General features: G+C 46.8%; 1 protein-coding gene across 6 annotated transcripts; it reads left to right on the top strand.

The window, feature by feature from the left end:
• The first annotated feature begins 270 nt into the window (after positions 1-270).
• On the top strand, positions 271-13,705 carry LOC114680864 (cytochrome P450 4F4). Of its 6 annotated transcripts, XM_037197916.1 has the most exons (14): positions 271-466; positions 668-866; positions 2,504-2,648; positions 4,255-4,308; positions 4,400-4,527; positions 6,375-6,496; positions 8,520-8,527; positions 8,675-8,790; positions 10,779-10,845; positions 11,040-11,169; positions 12,193-12,326; positions 12,416-12,480; positions 12,636-12,718; positions 13,098-13,705. In XM_037197916.1, exons 2-14 carry the CDS (start codon positions 669-671, stop codon positions 13,267-13,269), a joined length of 1,422 nt encoding a protein of 473 aa, XP_037053811.1. In that variant the 5' UTR covers positions 271-466; position 668; the 3' UTR covers positions 13,270-13,705. The 6 variants fall into 6 exon arrangements, with proteins under 6 accessions (XP_037053811.1, XP_028709861.1, XP_028709863.1 ...); XM_028854028.2 differs by having other exon boundaries at positions 272-466; positions 8,520-8,790; XM_028854030.2 differs by lacking the exon at positions 271-466 and adding an exon at positions 1,001-1,144 and having other exon boundaries at positions 8,520-8,790.
• Positions 13,706-14,735: the final 1,030 nt, after the last annotated feature.

A 14,735-nucleotide genomic window follows, 5' to 3' on the forward strand; every position in this document is an offset into this window, starting at 1 on the left:
GCTATAAATGTGGGGCTCAGCCTTACCTCCACTCACCTTACAATCTTGCTCACCCCCAAATCTCACCCTCCCCCCACCGTGTGAGAAGGGCCAAGTCCTGAGGATCTGGCATCCATGCTGTTTGTCCCTGAATTAACTCCACTCTGTAGCCTGCTGACCAACCCCCCTCCCCTTGGCCATGAGCCCAGGAGGGGAGGCGGCAGATGAGCCGGTGAAGGATTGGCTGACACAGCTGAGCCTGGCCTCCCATCACCTCCTCCAGGGCAGAAGCCTGGAACAAAGAAGCCTCCTCTAGAGGAGGGAGAACTGTGGGAAACACACTGTTCCTGAGAGGAGGTGCCAGGCTGAGGGAGGCAGAGTTGTAGGGTCCTGTACCGGGTTAGAGAGAGCTCTGAGCTCCCTAGGTACTCCTTAGGTAGCCAGCTGTCTGAAGCCCCAAAGCCACAGTGACCCTGTTCGCTTCCAGGTAACAGCCCCTGGCAGCCTCGCTCTGATTCAGCTATTTGGGGACTCCTGTCGCTCCTCTTCTTCTTACTGCCCCTCTCCTCCGCGTGCACCAACCCTCCTGCGGACAGCCTTCACTCTCCCTACCCCTGTCTACCATCCCCGAGGACCCCATGCCTCTTCCCGGTCTCTGAATCTCACTCTCTGTCCATCTGCCCCACAGAATGCCACAGTTGGATCTGTCCTGGTTGGGATTGAGCCTGGAGGCATCCTCACCGTGGCCGCTTGTGCTGCTCATCGGAGCTTCCTGGCTCTTGGCCCGGGTCCTGACTCAGACCTATACCTTCTATGGCACATATCAACATCTTTGTGGTTTCCCTCAGCCCCCCAAACGGAACTGGTTCTTGGGTCACCTGGGCCTGGTGAGTGTGGCAACAGATTGTGGATCTCCTATTGAGGAGTGAGTGCACCAGGAATGGGGTTCAGCGGGACAGTGGCCTGAGTCCTCCAGTGTCCTCTAGCTTTTCTCTTCTTCCTGTCTGCCACCCTTCGTTAGCTCTGGATTCATTTCTGCTCTGTTTCTCTTTAACACTGGTGGACACTGAGGGGCTTCCAGGGCGGATCATACAGAGTGAGGACCCCTGGTGTTCCCACATTGTCTGCTGGTGGACTTGGGGCCTCCTGAGAAGTCCTGTCCAAGGTCAGTGCCATTTTTTCTGTCAGCCCATCTCTGGGTTTCTGTGTTTTGCTGAGGGTGATCTTTGGTATCCCTCTCCCACCACATACGGAGCAAGAGAACTATGGACTGTCTTCCTGCCTCCTGCTCCTGAAGCATTTTTTTTTATGCTTGTGGTTCTCCCCTCAGATGGACCAGTGAGTCCTGTTGCCTGAGCAAGATAAAAGCTGTCCACCCCCCCCTCCCACAAGCTTTCCTTTGACTCCACCCCTTGGACGTTGGCCAAGCCTATACTCTCCTTTGCATGACTTGGTCTTGGTTGCTTCATTTGCAAATAGCAAAGCTCACAAAATACATACATACATGTTAGTGACATCACTCACAGGATGATGTCAAAATACTACACATAGGAATTCTTCAGGTCCATGATGATCTTATAGGACCAGGGTCACACACATATGCAGTATGTCAGTGATAAGAACACCATTATGCAGCATGATTTTATTCATACAGTTATGCAAATTATTTATGTGACTATATAAATATATACATAACTGATATACAAGCTCTATACAGCACATTATGTATATAACATTATGCCATATATCACTATATACATATATATGCATATATGTATATATATATATATCCACATGAGAGTGAGGGTAGAGGGGGGGTACATTGTGTTACCATCATTGGTTTATATAATTATGGATTCTGAGCATGCTACAGTATGTCATCTGCAAAGTGGAGACTGGGTAGCCAGACTGTAATTAATTCAATCTGTGAGATCAAAGACTTGGCATCCTGTGTATGGGTGATCCTTACGGGAGGAGCCAACCTGTGGGATGAGGTAGAGTCCAAAGGTCAAGGACCTGTACTGTGATGTCTGTGGGCAAAAGAAGAAGGGTGCACCAGTCTGGAAGCGAGAGTGAATTTTCCCTTCCTCTATCTATTGTTCTACACCAGCAGTTCTCAACCTGTGGGTTGAAATCCCCTTGGGGGAGTCACATATCAGATATCCTGCATATCAGATATTTACATTACGAATCACAACACTAGCAAAATTACAGTTATGAAGTAGCAACAAAAATAATTTTATGGTTAGGGGTTACCACAACATGAAGAACTGTATGAAAGGGTCACAGCATTGGGAAGGTTGAGAACCATTGATCTATATGGTTCTTTAGTCGGATGGTGCCGCCCACCCTGTGGAGGGTGGGTCATCCTGACCAAGACTACTGATTCACACATCAATGCCTTCTGGAAACACCATCACAGAGATATCCGTGTTGTATCAGCTGCCTGAGCATCTCATAAGCATAATGCACTTGACTCCTGACAAATCATCCCAGGAAGTGACTGCTCCTGTCTTGCTTATAGATCACTCCCACCGAGCAGGGTCTGAAGAAGGTGACTAAGCTGGTGGCCACCTACCCCCAGGGCTTCAGGACATGGATGGGTCCCATCCTCCCCATCATCACTCTGTGTCACCCTGACATCATTCGATCTGTCCTCAATGCCTCAGGTACTTGGGGGAAGTTGGTAGTGGTGTGGCTATGGGAAACGGAGGGCTGCTAGTCTTCACATTCATGCTTCTGTGTGATTCCTGAAGGACCCCCATCATGCTTTCTCTTGGCTTTCTCTACTTTTCACTGAAGTTGTCAGGATGAAGCCCAGGCAAGGCTCAGCACAGAGGATGAGAGAGTGCTGGACAGAATTCTCAGGGCTCATTCTGGCCCCCTGTCTTGGTAATTTTTTACTTGGAAAGCCTAGAGAAGGTGGGACCCCTTTCTTTTCATCTCCATTCAGAGCTAAGAGGAAGGTGTCCTGTGCACCCATGGCATGGTGTGCACCACTGGGGGTGGGTGGAGACCTGGCGGGTGGTTATCTACATCTTCCACCAAACCTCAAGAGGCTCCTGTTTTCTGATCCAGGTGGACTTTGGACTAGACTGTTTGCCCACTGCTAAGATCTCTGTGCTCCCTCCAGTGGGTGCACATGACCGGAGTGCAGGCAGATGGGCTCTGGCGATTCCCCTGCCTCTGCCTCACCTGTATTTCAGTGTGAAACTTGACTGATGTGGCCATCTCCAGATTACGCCTGGTGGAGCAGCTCTTTTTGTTGTTATTGTTAGCACAATTTAAATGAGGGAAAGGTTGATTTTGATTTGTGGGTCAGAGTCCATCATGATAAAAGAGAGATAGACACATAACCATGGAGGGAAGGAGGGAGGAAATGGGGGAGGAGGGAACGCAATTCAATATATTTCAAAGGGATGACTCCAATGACCTTTCTCCAGTTAAGCCCTGCTTCCGAAGATTTCTAGAATCTCCCAAAATAGAGGCAGCATCTGAGGACTAAATCTTTCAAAATACAAGCTGGTTGGGGTGTTTCATACTGTCCCAGGTATGAACCAAGTGTAATCATGAATATGGCCCTATCTGGGGCTCACACAGAGCTATGGACACTTGGAGCACATTTGTTTCTTGCCTGAGCAGTTGTTTGAAATTACCTTTTTTTTCCCTGTTGAAAACACCAAGGTGTTTGGGAGGTTATTTGGCGTTCGTCACCTAGAGTCCCACTGAAATAGAAATATGGCTGAGATTTCTTGTTTGAGGCAGGTCTGATGTCTGATTGTACCACACTGATGCCATATCTATGAAACTGCTGTGACTATTTTAAAATCTTGTCTGGGGCCTGCCTATGGAGCATACTGAGATGTATCAGACCATCTCTGTCCATTTTACAGCAGATGGTGTCATTTGGGGCAGGTCATGTGTATTTCAGCTATGTTAGCCCATATTACCCCATATATGTCCACGACTATGTCAGGAGATGGTACAGCATGCTGGGGTGGACAGCTATGCTAGGTCTGTAGAATGTTGTGCTGCTCTTGAAGGGCAGACTTGGTAGACTATGTTGAAGCCAAGTGAAGGGATGGTGAGTTGAGTTGATGCTGTCTTATCTTGTATCCTGTTTCCTCCATCTCCTCTCTGCTTCCTATGTCCATTTCTCTAACCCTGTCATTCTGGGCTTGGGGCAGACTTGCACATACCTCGCTGAGGCCCCCACACTCTGCAAGTTCATTTCCTAGTCTCTCCATGGCTCCTGATCATCCTTGTTCATATCAGTTGCGGTTGCCCTAAAGGAAGTAATCTTCTACACTTTCCTGAAACCCTGGCTGGGTGAGTAGCTACAGCTGAAGGGCCTAGGAATATCCTCGGGGGTGGGGGTGGGGATATGCTACCATTGCTTACTGCCATGTTGCTCTACCAGGGGACGGGCTCCTGCTGAGTGCTGGTGACAAGTGGAACCGCCACCGCCGCATGCTGACGCCCGCCTTCCATTTCAACATCCTGAAGCCGTATGTGAAGATTTTCAATGACAGCACCAACATCATGCACGTAAGTCCCTGGAACCCAGCTTATCAGGAAAAAGGGCTCAGATAGATGTGGTCCATACTCTAAAGGGTGATGCTGGGACCATGTTTTATTTTATTTTCCTCTCCATTTTGTGTCCAAGAAAATCCTATAGAGCCATATCTTCCCACACAGTGCTTCTAAAGAGCTAGTTTCTATTTTTAGAGATGGTTGCCTTGGAAACTAGATATAGATAAGACTATATCGACACTGCCGATAAGGAGCAGGGCCCTGCCACACACACCAGTTTGGAAACAGTGAGGTCTGATGTTGCTAATAAGGGTGTAGGTCACGGAGCTGGTTCTTCTGGACAGGGTTTGGGTCACTCATGGCATATGATAAGCCATGGGTCAGCTTTCCTGATACCAGCACAATTCTCTGATGTTTGGGACTTGACCAAGCTAATTTAGTGTGGTCTCAGAAAGACAGACTGGACTCTTGTCTCTAAGCTTCTCTCTCTTCAGAGGGCATCCTGGGTGTCTTCCTATGGCACACATTTCCGTAGGAGAGAATCTGGAAGTCAGCTGAAGCTTGGGTTTCATTGAGGTTATAGCTCCTTCCGTTTTCCTAACCTATATTAGTCAAAGTCATAAATCTAACACAAAGCAAAGGGTGGTAGAGTAAGCTCAACTTTCTCATAGACATTGCTGAAAACTCACATTACACTGGGTTGAGGAACAAGACAGGCACAGTGGTGAGTCACGTGAAGGGCCAGCGGTTTTCTTTTCCTTGTCAGCTGACTGCTCAGCTTGTTTATTTGTGGATTCTGCCAGACCACACAGATTCCGCGTTCAAACACAAAAGGCAGTCAGTTACTCACTGTGCATCATCTCGGCTTCTGTTCCTTCTTGAAAGCATCTAAATTCCATGGGGCATCACAGGTGGGCTTCAACAGAGGCAACCCATGACCTACATTGTGTTGCTTAGTTTTAGGGAATTTGCTTTTATAACAAGGTGGAATGAGTCCGATATTTGCCCAAGGAGAGACATCACTGGATCTCTCAAGGGTTTCTGCAAGTATCTATGAAATAGTCCAGGTTAAGAACATTGGAATGAGCTGTGGGAGGTGACGCACGCCTTTAATCCCAGCACTCAGGGGGCAGAGGCAGGCAGATCTCTGAGTTCAAGGCCAGCCTAGTCTACAAAGAAAGTTTTAGGACAGCTAGGGTTTTTACACAGAGAAACCCTGTCTTGAAAAACCAAAAAGTAAAAAGAGTATTGATATGATTTATGTTTGGAATACTTAGTAAGAGTGCTTAGAAAACATGGAGGTCAGCCATGCTTGACATAGAGAAAGCTTTAAGTCCAACTTATGATACTCAAGAAATAATACCATTTATTGCATTCATAACATGTTCTGGAACTGAGGGTTATGACCCAATTCCATAATTTATGCTGCAAATTTAATTTTCAACAAGCCTGTGAGATAGAGGTTACTTTTTTCTTGTTAGGGATGAACCTGAAGTTTGGAAGCATAAAGGAATTGTTCCACTCTGTCCAGGTAGTAATGGATCTAGAAATAGTGGCACATGGGCTCCATCGTGGTTTATCAGACACAGTCAAGACATGGCAAGAGAGACAGAGGGCAATGAGCTGACTGAGGGTTCACAGGGCATGGGAGTCAGAGATGAGGCTTAAACTCAGGGCTCCCGATCTCCAGCCTTGGATCTACATAACAGTATTGCTCCCACTCAAGTCTGGTTATTCTCGGGGTTAAGTGTCTGGAGCAGAAACTTGGGAGGCTGATTTAGGGTATCCATTCCTGTGGCTGTGATTGGGCAGAGTCTCAAGGATCTGAGACCCAGTTATGATACTGTTTCTTTTCTGTAAAGGCCAAATGGCAGCGCCTGGCCTCAGGGGGCAGCGCCCGTCTGGACATGTTTGAGAACATCAGCCTGATGACCTTGGACAGTCTGCAGAAATGTGTCTTCAGCTTCGATAGCAACTGCCAGGAGTGAGTTCCCCCCACTAGCCTGAGAACCTAGATTATGGACCTAAGGGAGGAGATACAAGAGTGATGGCTGGCCAGTTGGAAAAGAGGGGGCTCCCTGGAGGAGGTGATTTAGAGCAAGATCCAGGGTGCAGATGTAAATCATGTAAATCTGGCCTGGAGGAGGCACCTTAGACCTGAATTAGGTACTTTTTTTCATTGCTACACAAAGTAACTAGTAAAAAGCCATTTAAGGAAGGGTTTATTTCAGCTCACAGTTTGAGGGAAACTCCATCGTGGTGAGGAAGGTCAGCAGCAGGCTGGCCACACTGTGTCTGTAGTCAGGAAGCAAAGAGTAATGAACCCTTATGCTCAATTAGTTTTCTCTTTTTTCGTGTTGTCTGAAATGCCCTTTTCATTGTAGATATGAAAAAGGGGCAGAGAACAGTAGCCATCCCATATCCTGAATGCTATGCTGTCTTGAAATTTTCTTCACTGGAAAGGTCTACCACCTTTTAATTCAGTCCCAAGCAAGTTCTTAGGACATGGGGAGAATGAAGCCAAATTTGTTGCCAGAAAAGCATCAAGAATGGGCTAGTTCCTGACAGAGCTCCCCCCCCCGCCCCCGCCCACACACACACCAAAAAACCCACATGATCTAGGTCTCTATCTGCGTTTCTTTGTGATATTCTGGTCTACCAAACTCCCATTGGAATTTTCCTTTAAGCTCTTCTTACAGAATTTAAGGGCTTTTCTGGTTCATCATTTCAGATTCTTCTATGTTTCTTCTACAAACAAGTTTCAAAGGCCCAAGAACCACATATTCAGGATTATTACAGTTACGATCCCACTTCTGGCACCAATTTACATATTACTTGTGTTTCTTGTTGACACAACAAAAAATAAAGAAGGAAGGATTTGTTTTGGGTTAAAGTTGAAGGGAAGTACACCAGTGTGGGGAAGTCACAGGTACAGGAGTGTGAGACTGACGGCCACATCGCATCCACAGTCAAGAAGCAGAGAGCAAAGAACAGTTATGCTCAACTAACACTTTCCCTTTTATGTCATCTGAAAGCCCCAGGCATGGCATAATGTTCCCTTGTTAAGGCGGGTATTACCACCTCAATTAACCCAGTCTAGAGAATCCAGATGTGCTCAGAAATTTGTCTACAAGGTGATTCTAGATCTTGTCAAGTTGACAATCAGTATACAACAGCACAGTGGCTAAACCATAAGGACACGAAAGCCAGACAAAGGTTGGAATTTTCTCCTATAGTTTCTACCAAGGGTATTTGTACTTGTAGTCACTTCTGTTTCTGTGACAACATTTCTGAGGGTATTGACTTAATGAGAAGATGCGTTTATTGTGCCTCCTAGTTTCAGAGACTTTTGTTGATGGTTCTTTCACTTTGTTGTTTTGGTGGGAGCATGTGTTAGGGAAAATGTTTACTTCACAGCAGTTGGGAAATGAAGAGAGACAGGAAAGGGTCAGGGTATTAACATCCTCTCCAAGGCACACTTAAAATGGCCTAGCGAGCCTCTATTAAGCCCTATCTCTTAATGGTTCTGTTACTTTCTAATAGCCCCAAAGATGGACATTTCAGAGACAGCCCCAAACCACAGTAAATGGACATGATCATATCAGAGCTCTGTAGACACTGACTGACTTGTCAAAACAAGGTTGAATTGTCACTGAATGCAGAGACCCTGTGGAAGAGACTGGGTAACCAGAAGAAAATGAGATCTTAACTAGTGGAAAGTGTTTGGAATCAGGTGGGTCAGAACTAGGTTTAGGTCAAGAGAGAAAAGGGATGGGTGATGTCTGTGCTGCAGTCCGGATGCCTTGAGACACTGAGGCTCATGAGGATGGGATAGAGAGATAAGAGTCCTGAGTCAAATCTCACGATAATGGCAGCCACGTATTTGTGTGGCTGTTTCTGACTACTGTGTATCCTTTTGGCAAGGTTCCTATTTGTTGCTGAGAGGTGCTTCTTGGGCTTCAGTTGCATTGAGTTGTTTTGCTTCTCTTCATGCTCTACTCATGCAGGAAGCCCAGTGAGTATATTTCTGCCATCTTGGAACTCAGTGCTTTAGTGTCCAAACGGTACCAGCAGCTGCTTCTGCACATAGACTCACTTTATCAGCTCACCCCTAACGGGATGCGCTTCCATAAGGCCTGCCGCCTGGTGCATGACTTCACAGATGCCATCATCCAGGATCGACGACGTACTCTCCCCAGTAAGGATATTGATGATGTCCTCAAGGCTAAGGCCAAGTCCAAGACTTTGGACTTCATTGATGTGCTGCTGCTGACCAAGGTGGGTTCTCAAGAGGTAGAATGGAGTTGTTTAAACTTGATTCACTGAGCGTGATGGTGCACACCTTTGATTCCAGTACTCCAGGAGCAGTGGCAGGAAGATCATTGTGAGCTTGAGGCCAGCCTAGTATATATATTGAATTCCAGGCCAGTCAGGGCTACATGGTGAAACCCTATGTCAAAATAATTATTAATTAACTTATTGAATAGTTATTTTTGTATTTGCAAGGGTAATTTTTAGATAGAGTCTCACTAAACAGCCCTGGATGACTTTAATCTCATATTCTTTCTGCACTCACCTTGCACATTCTGGAATTACAGATATATGCTACATCACTTAGGTCTAGTTAGCATTTTAGAGATCAGTCTCATCGTGTTTCTAGTGAATGGATTCACCTGTCCCAAATTTCCAAGTCATGGGACTACATGCTTGTACCACATTCTTGGCTTTAAGTGGTAGGATGAATAATGGTGTCAAATATGGGATCAAAAGACAGTTCAGATTTGGGGCTTGATGTAGAGATACCTATGGGCCACGGAAGGCATGTGAGTAAAAGAAAGACAAGCCAGAAAGAAATGTTAGAGAGAGAACACCAGAACCCAGTCATTACATCCCTGCTAGATCTGAAACTGAAGGATCCAAGGCTTCACTCTATTTATAACTTAATATGTTGTAGAGAAATATACAGATATCTATATCTGGATGTGTGCCTAGAACTGTGCACTTGCATGGCCAGGGCAGCCCATCTGTCATCCTCTACAATAACAGCAGCAAGACTAGGATTGTAAGAATGGCTTCCTATCCCCAGCTCCTCCCTTCTCAGGTGATGTCATGATTTTATCTGTGTGTCCAGATAAACCAGATAGGTTTTCCATCACAGGAGAAAGACCCATACATTATGAGTCTTGCAAGTTTCACAGCAGAGTTGGCACATCCATGTCTTCTTTGTTTCAGGGAGTATGAGTAGATGGAAAATATTATGAATAGTATGAATAGATGAGAAATAGATGGAGAGAGAGTTAGACATCAGGAAGTGAATGGGCAGAAGGACGTGGAGATAAGGAGAGGAGAGGGGAGTGTAGGGAAGAAGTAATGTTGGGAGAGTAAGAGATCAAGAGACAAATTAGCAGGAGAGGACATTTTTAATTAATTCTTGAGTGTGCAAGCTAACTCATTTCATTATGGCATTTTCATGAACATAAAATTTTGCACTTTGAGAGAGGACTTTGTTCTGGAAAGTAAGCAGGTTTTCTCCAATCACAGGTAAATTCTACAGGTATGCAAGCCTAAGAGCCTCCAGAGGAGATAAGATACATTTTCTGTGTGTAGCACTCAAGAATGGAACAAACAAAGACAGTAGGAATTGGGGTGCAGGATAAAACAGTCAGGGGAAAAACATGAAAAATATTTGAAAGTAAAAAGAGAAAGAGGAGAAGTCTAGTCATGGGTCATGTGTAAGAGGACATCATCTGAGTTCACACGTTGTCATATTGTTACTGTTTCTCCTGTAGTCCAACTCTTCCTGTCCCAAAGTGTGCAGTGTTGTCCTTGCCGACAAGGCAGACACTATTCCTATCAAACAGTAGTGGAAGAATTGACAGAAAGTGTTCCACTCCCCTCCTGGGAGAAGATCCATACAGTGTCTTGAGGGTAATGTTTGCTCTCCAGTTTCAAAGGAATGCTGCTGCTGTGCAAGCATCCTATACACAGGATTCCTTGTTCCTTTGTTTCCTAGAAATCACTTATCATAGAGACACTGGGAAATAGCCAGTGGTCACCGTTTCCTCCAACCGGGAGAAACACACACACACACACACACACACAGGAGGTGGGACAGTCAAGAACTGTACCTGGGGCGGGGAGGGGAGGGACCAGTGATGATCAAGAGATGCAGAGGCACGGTGGGCTTGGTGTATGGATCTGAGAGAGCTGTCAGGTTAGGCATAGACTCAGAACTGTTGTGATCTGGTCTCTTGCCTTGTCTCCAGGATGAAGATGGAAAGGGGCTGTCAGATGAGGACATCAGAGCAGAGGCTGACACCTTCATGTTTGAGGGTGAGGGTCCCACTGGGGGACTACAGAGGGAGCAGAAGTCTCCATTCCGGGGACGTGTTGTATGGACCCTGAAATCCCACCATCATCCATTTTCCCCTTTCCTCATTCTTCCTGGGGTCCTTCCTGTCTGGCTGCTGCCCACTTTGTGGTGCTGAAGTAGCTCTGAGACCCCAGCCCACCTGTCTGCCCCTCAGGCCATGACACCACAGCCAGTGCGCTCTCCTGGACCCTGTACAACCTGGCGAGGCACCCAGAGTACCAGGAGCGCTGCCGGCAGGAGGTGCGGGAGCTGCTGAGGGGCCGAGAGTCTCCAGAGATTAAGTGGTGAGTGCAGGTCCTGGAATGTTACTAGGTCCTTCTCCTGGCTCCGCTCCTCAGGTGGCAGAGATGTGAACAAATGTCTATTTGCCCTCCTGGACAACAGACCAAAGAAATGAATCCATGAAAGGCCAATTTAGTTAAACAGTGAGTTTATTAGAATTTCTCACATCAGTATGGAGAGGGGTTATTTACAGATGTATCCCTGAAATGCCATGCTAATGTGGGTGAGGATTCAAAAAAGCTACATCCTTGGAGCCCCTAGAGAGCCTCTGTCCAGCAGTTATTACCTTTTATTTAACCTTGAGGATCTTTTAGGTTTCAGGAATTTCCTAAGACTTGTGAATTGTTCACACTTTGAGCCTTATAAGTCGTTTGGAGCTCCCCCTCAGATGGAACATTTTAGTTTGGACAAATTTGTTACACAATGAGGAGTAGGAAAGAGGAGAAATATTAACGAAAAGTTGTGTGAGAAAAGGAGAGGGAGAGTGTAGGAGAAAGAAGGAAGAGTGATGAGGATAAGGAAGAGGAGAAAAAAGAAGTAGGAGAATGAAAGGAAGGAGGAGGGAAAAGGGAAGCTATGAAAAAAGAGAGGACAGAAAGTTTGCATGTGAGGGAGCAGAGTGGGAACAGAGATAAAGAAGAAGACAGTGTGGAGGAAAGGGACAGAGGATAGGAGGATGCGAGGGAGGGAAGGAGAGACTCAAACAGAGGCAGGAGAAACAGAGAAGGGTGGTAAAGAATGTCAAACACTATGTCTTTGTTGTCTCTTACTTAGTGTTTTGATTTTGCCCTTACCAAAAGATTCACTTTTTAAACAATTTTGAGTTCCTTTTTATGGTTGACATTTATATGTGTTTACTTCAGAAAAAGCTTCTGAAGATACCTGGCTGAAGTCTCTCCAGTACTTTCCTACTTCTCTTCTTTCCATGGGAATGTTTTAACACCGTGGGGAAAGGTTACAGTGGGCAACGCAGGGGCCGGCAGCCTCTGTTTTGCTCCGGGATAATTGTGTCACGTGTTCCTCAGGGACGACCTGGCCCAGCTGCCCTTCCTGACCATGTGCATCAAGGAGAGTCTGCGGCTGCATCCTCCGGTCACGGTGATCTCCCGCCGCTGCACCCAGGACATTTCCCTTCCAGATGGCCGGGCCATCCCTAAAGGTGCCCACAGGACAGGGAAGGAGGGTCCTGGGCACACGGCCAGGATTATTCAGCAGCAGGCTCACACTCCTGCCCCCACTTCACCACAGGTGTCGTCTGCATCATCAATATTTTCGCGACCCATCACAACCCAACTGTGTGGCCTGACCCCGAGGTGCTGTAACCGCTCTCCCCATTCTTTTGCGTCATCACAATGATCCTAGCGGAAGGAGCAGGTTTTGGCTGGGGAAATCAGACCTTCCCTTCCCTACCACGCACGGGGCTCTGTCTCTGGCTGTGCTGGGAGATGCCACTCACTGTCTCTTTCAGGTCTATGACCCCTTCCGCTTTGACCCAGAGAACATCAAGGACAGATCACCTCTGGCTTTTATTCCCTTCTCCGCTGGGCCCAGGTGAGGCCAGAGGGCTTGAAGTGATGGGGCAAAAGTTTAGGAAAGATGGAGAAGGTGGGAAGTTGGGACAGTCAGGATCTGGGTCTCCTTCCTGCATCTTCCCAGGTTAAGCAAAGATGTGAAGTACCGGGGTTGGGAAAGTCCAAGAGCTGCAACCCTGTGCACATGCGCCTCCCAGCTCATGGTTTCAGTTGGGCTCTGAGGTCTGACTGAGGTTCATGGCAATGTATATGAGGGATCCCGAATAAATTAGTTCCCCTTGGGTGCCCCTCCAGCTGGCTGACCAGGTGGGGAAGGTACCTAGGCAAGGTTTCAGTGACAGGTGGGTCCTGAATGGGATATAGGACACAGTCAGAGTCCCCACCCCACCCTCCCGCAGGAACTGCATAGGACAGACTTTCGCCATGAACGAGATGAAGGTGGCGCTGGCGCTCACCCTGCTGCGCTTCCGCGTCCTGCCGGACGACAAGGAGCCGCGCCGGAAGCCGGAGCTGATCCTGCGCGCAGAGGGCGGGCTGTGGCTGCGGGTGGAGCCGCTGAGCGCACAGTGACCCCTGCGCTTGGGCGGACCATCGTACCCATCCACCTACCTCTGCAGATCCCAGAATAAACAGAGCTGTGCGGAAGGCTCGCCGAATACCAGCCGGGGGCGCTGGAGGACAATGGGGAATCAGCAGTTGGGGTTTGCGAACGAGTCGGGGCTGAAGTCCTTGGGCGAAGATCCTCGACTTCCTCTAACTGTTCACAGGCCCCTGCATTGTCCCCCAGCCTAGCAGGCCTTAATTCTCCTGGACAATAGAGAGCTAAGGGGAAGTGTCTGGGGCGGGACGGAGGCCAGGCTGGAGCTCAGGAGACATTTTAAATTGAGGTACATTCCCATTGCCTTGATCTCCGTTCTAATCTCAAAATTTTACTCATTTTGGGATTCTTCAGTGTTTCTGTGAAAACTAAATTTCTAGGTTTATTAAACCTAAGAAGCCAGGCATTTGTTTTTTTTTTTTTTTTTTTTTTTTTTTTTTGTATTTTGAATAGGAGTTTCACTACACTGCCCTGGGTGCTCTCAGATTCCTACTCCTTTTTTTGTTTGTTTTTGACCGTTAATGCCTTATTTTATTTTTTCTTTTCTAACATTTCCTTTGTGTTTTTTAATTTTTTTTTTTTTTTTTGGTTTTTTTCGAGACAGGGTTTCTCTGTGTAGCTTTGCGCCTTTCCTGGAGCTCACTTGGTAGCCCAGGCTGGCCTCGAACTCACAGAGATCCGCCTGCCTCTGCCTCCCGAGTGCTGGGATTAAAGGCGTGCGCCACCACGCCCGGCTAATTTATTTTTTTAATCTTTTATTGACAATGGATTTTTTCACACAATATATTCTGATTATGGTTTCCCTTCCCCCTACTCCTCCCCATCTTCCTTCCCATCCAGTTCCACACCCTTTCTATTTCTGAATACAAATATAATAAATAATATAAATATAATAAAATAAAGTAAATAAGATGAAACAAAATCAAATTGGAATAGGACAAACAACCAAATAAGAAAAAGAGTCAAAGAAATAGCACAAGAAACACACACACACACACACACACACACACACACACACACACAGGAATCCCATGAAAACGTAAACCCAGAAGCCATAATATTTATACAAAGGATCTGTAAGGTGAAAAAATGCCCTGACTTAACATTGTGGAACAAAGAACCTCCAATGTTCTGTGGCGTTCTTTTGGTATTGGCCATCTACTGCTGAACCTGGGGGGCTTGCCTTTAAGAGGAATTTGTTTCTCCAGTGAATCTAAACTCCCAGTCTTCAAGGGACCTCTGTCCTAGCCTTCCAAACAGTTGGAACTGTAACCTATAGGACACTGTATTGGGCTAGCCCTAACTGCTATGCATCATTGAGGACAAAGGGCTCGGGGAGATGGGTGGTTGTTTTGAGACTTTTCTGGGGGAGTTTCACCCCAGGTAGAGCACCAAAGACAGACCAATGAACCTGCACAAGCCTAGCAGAGTGAGCTAG

Source organism: Peromyscus leucopus, chromosome 22, assembly GCF_004664715.2.
Source record: "Peromyscus leucopus breed LL Stock chromosome 22, UCI_PerLeu_2.1, whole genome shotgun sequence".
In the NCBI taxonomy this organism is placed as follows: domain Eukaryota; kingdom Metazoa; phylum Chordata; class Mammalia; order Rodentia; family Cricetidae; genus Peromyscus; species Peromyscus leucopus.

Coding starts and splice junctions, on each gene's coding strand:
- LOC114680864 (XM_028854028.2), top strand. CDS start 669: ATGCCACAGTTGGATCTGTCCTGGTTGGGATTGAGCCTGGAGGCATCC. Junction 2,649..4,254: donor ATCTGTCCTCAATGCCTCAG/GTACTTGGGGGA, acceptor TGTTCATATCAG/TTGCGGTTGCCCTAAAGGAA. Junction 8,791..10,778: donor ATGTGCTGCTGCTGACCAAG/GTGGGTTCTCAA, acceptor CCTTGTCTCCAG/GATGAAGATGGAAAGGGGCT.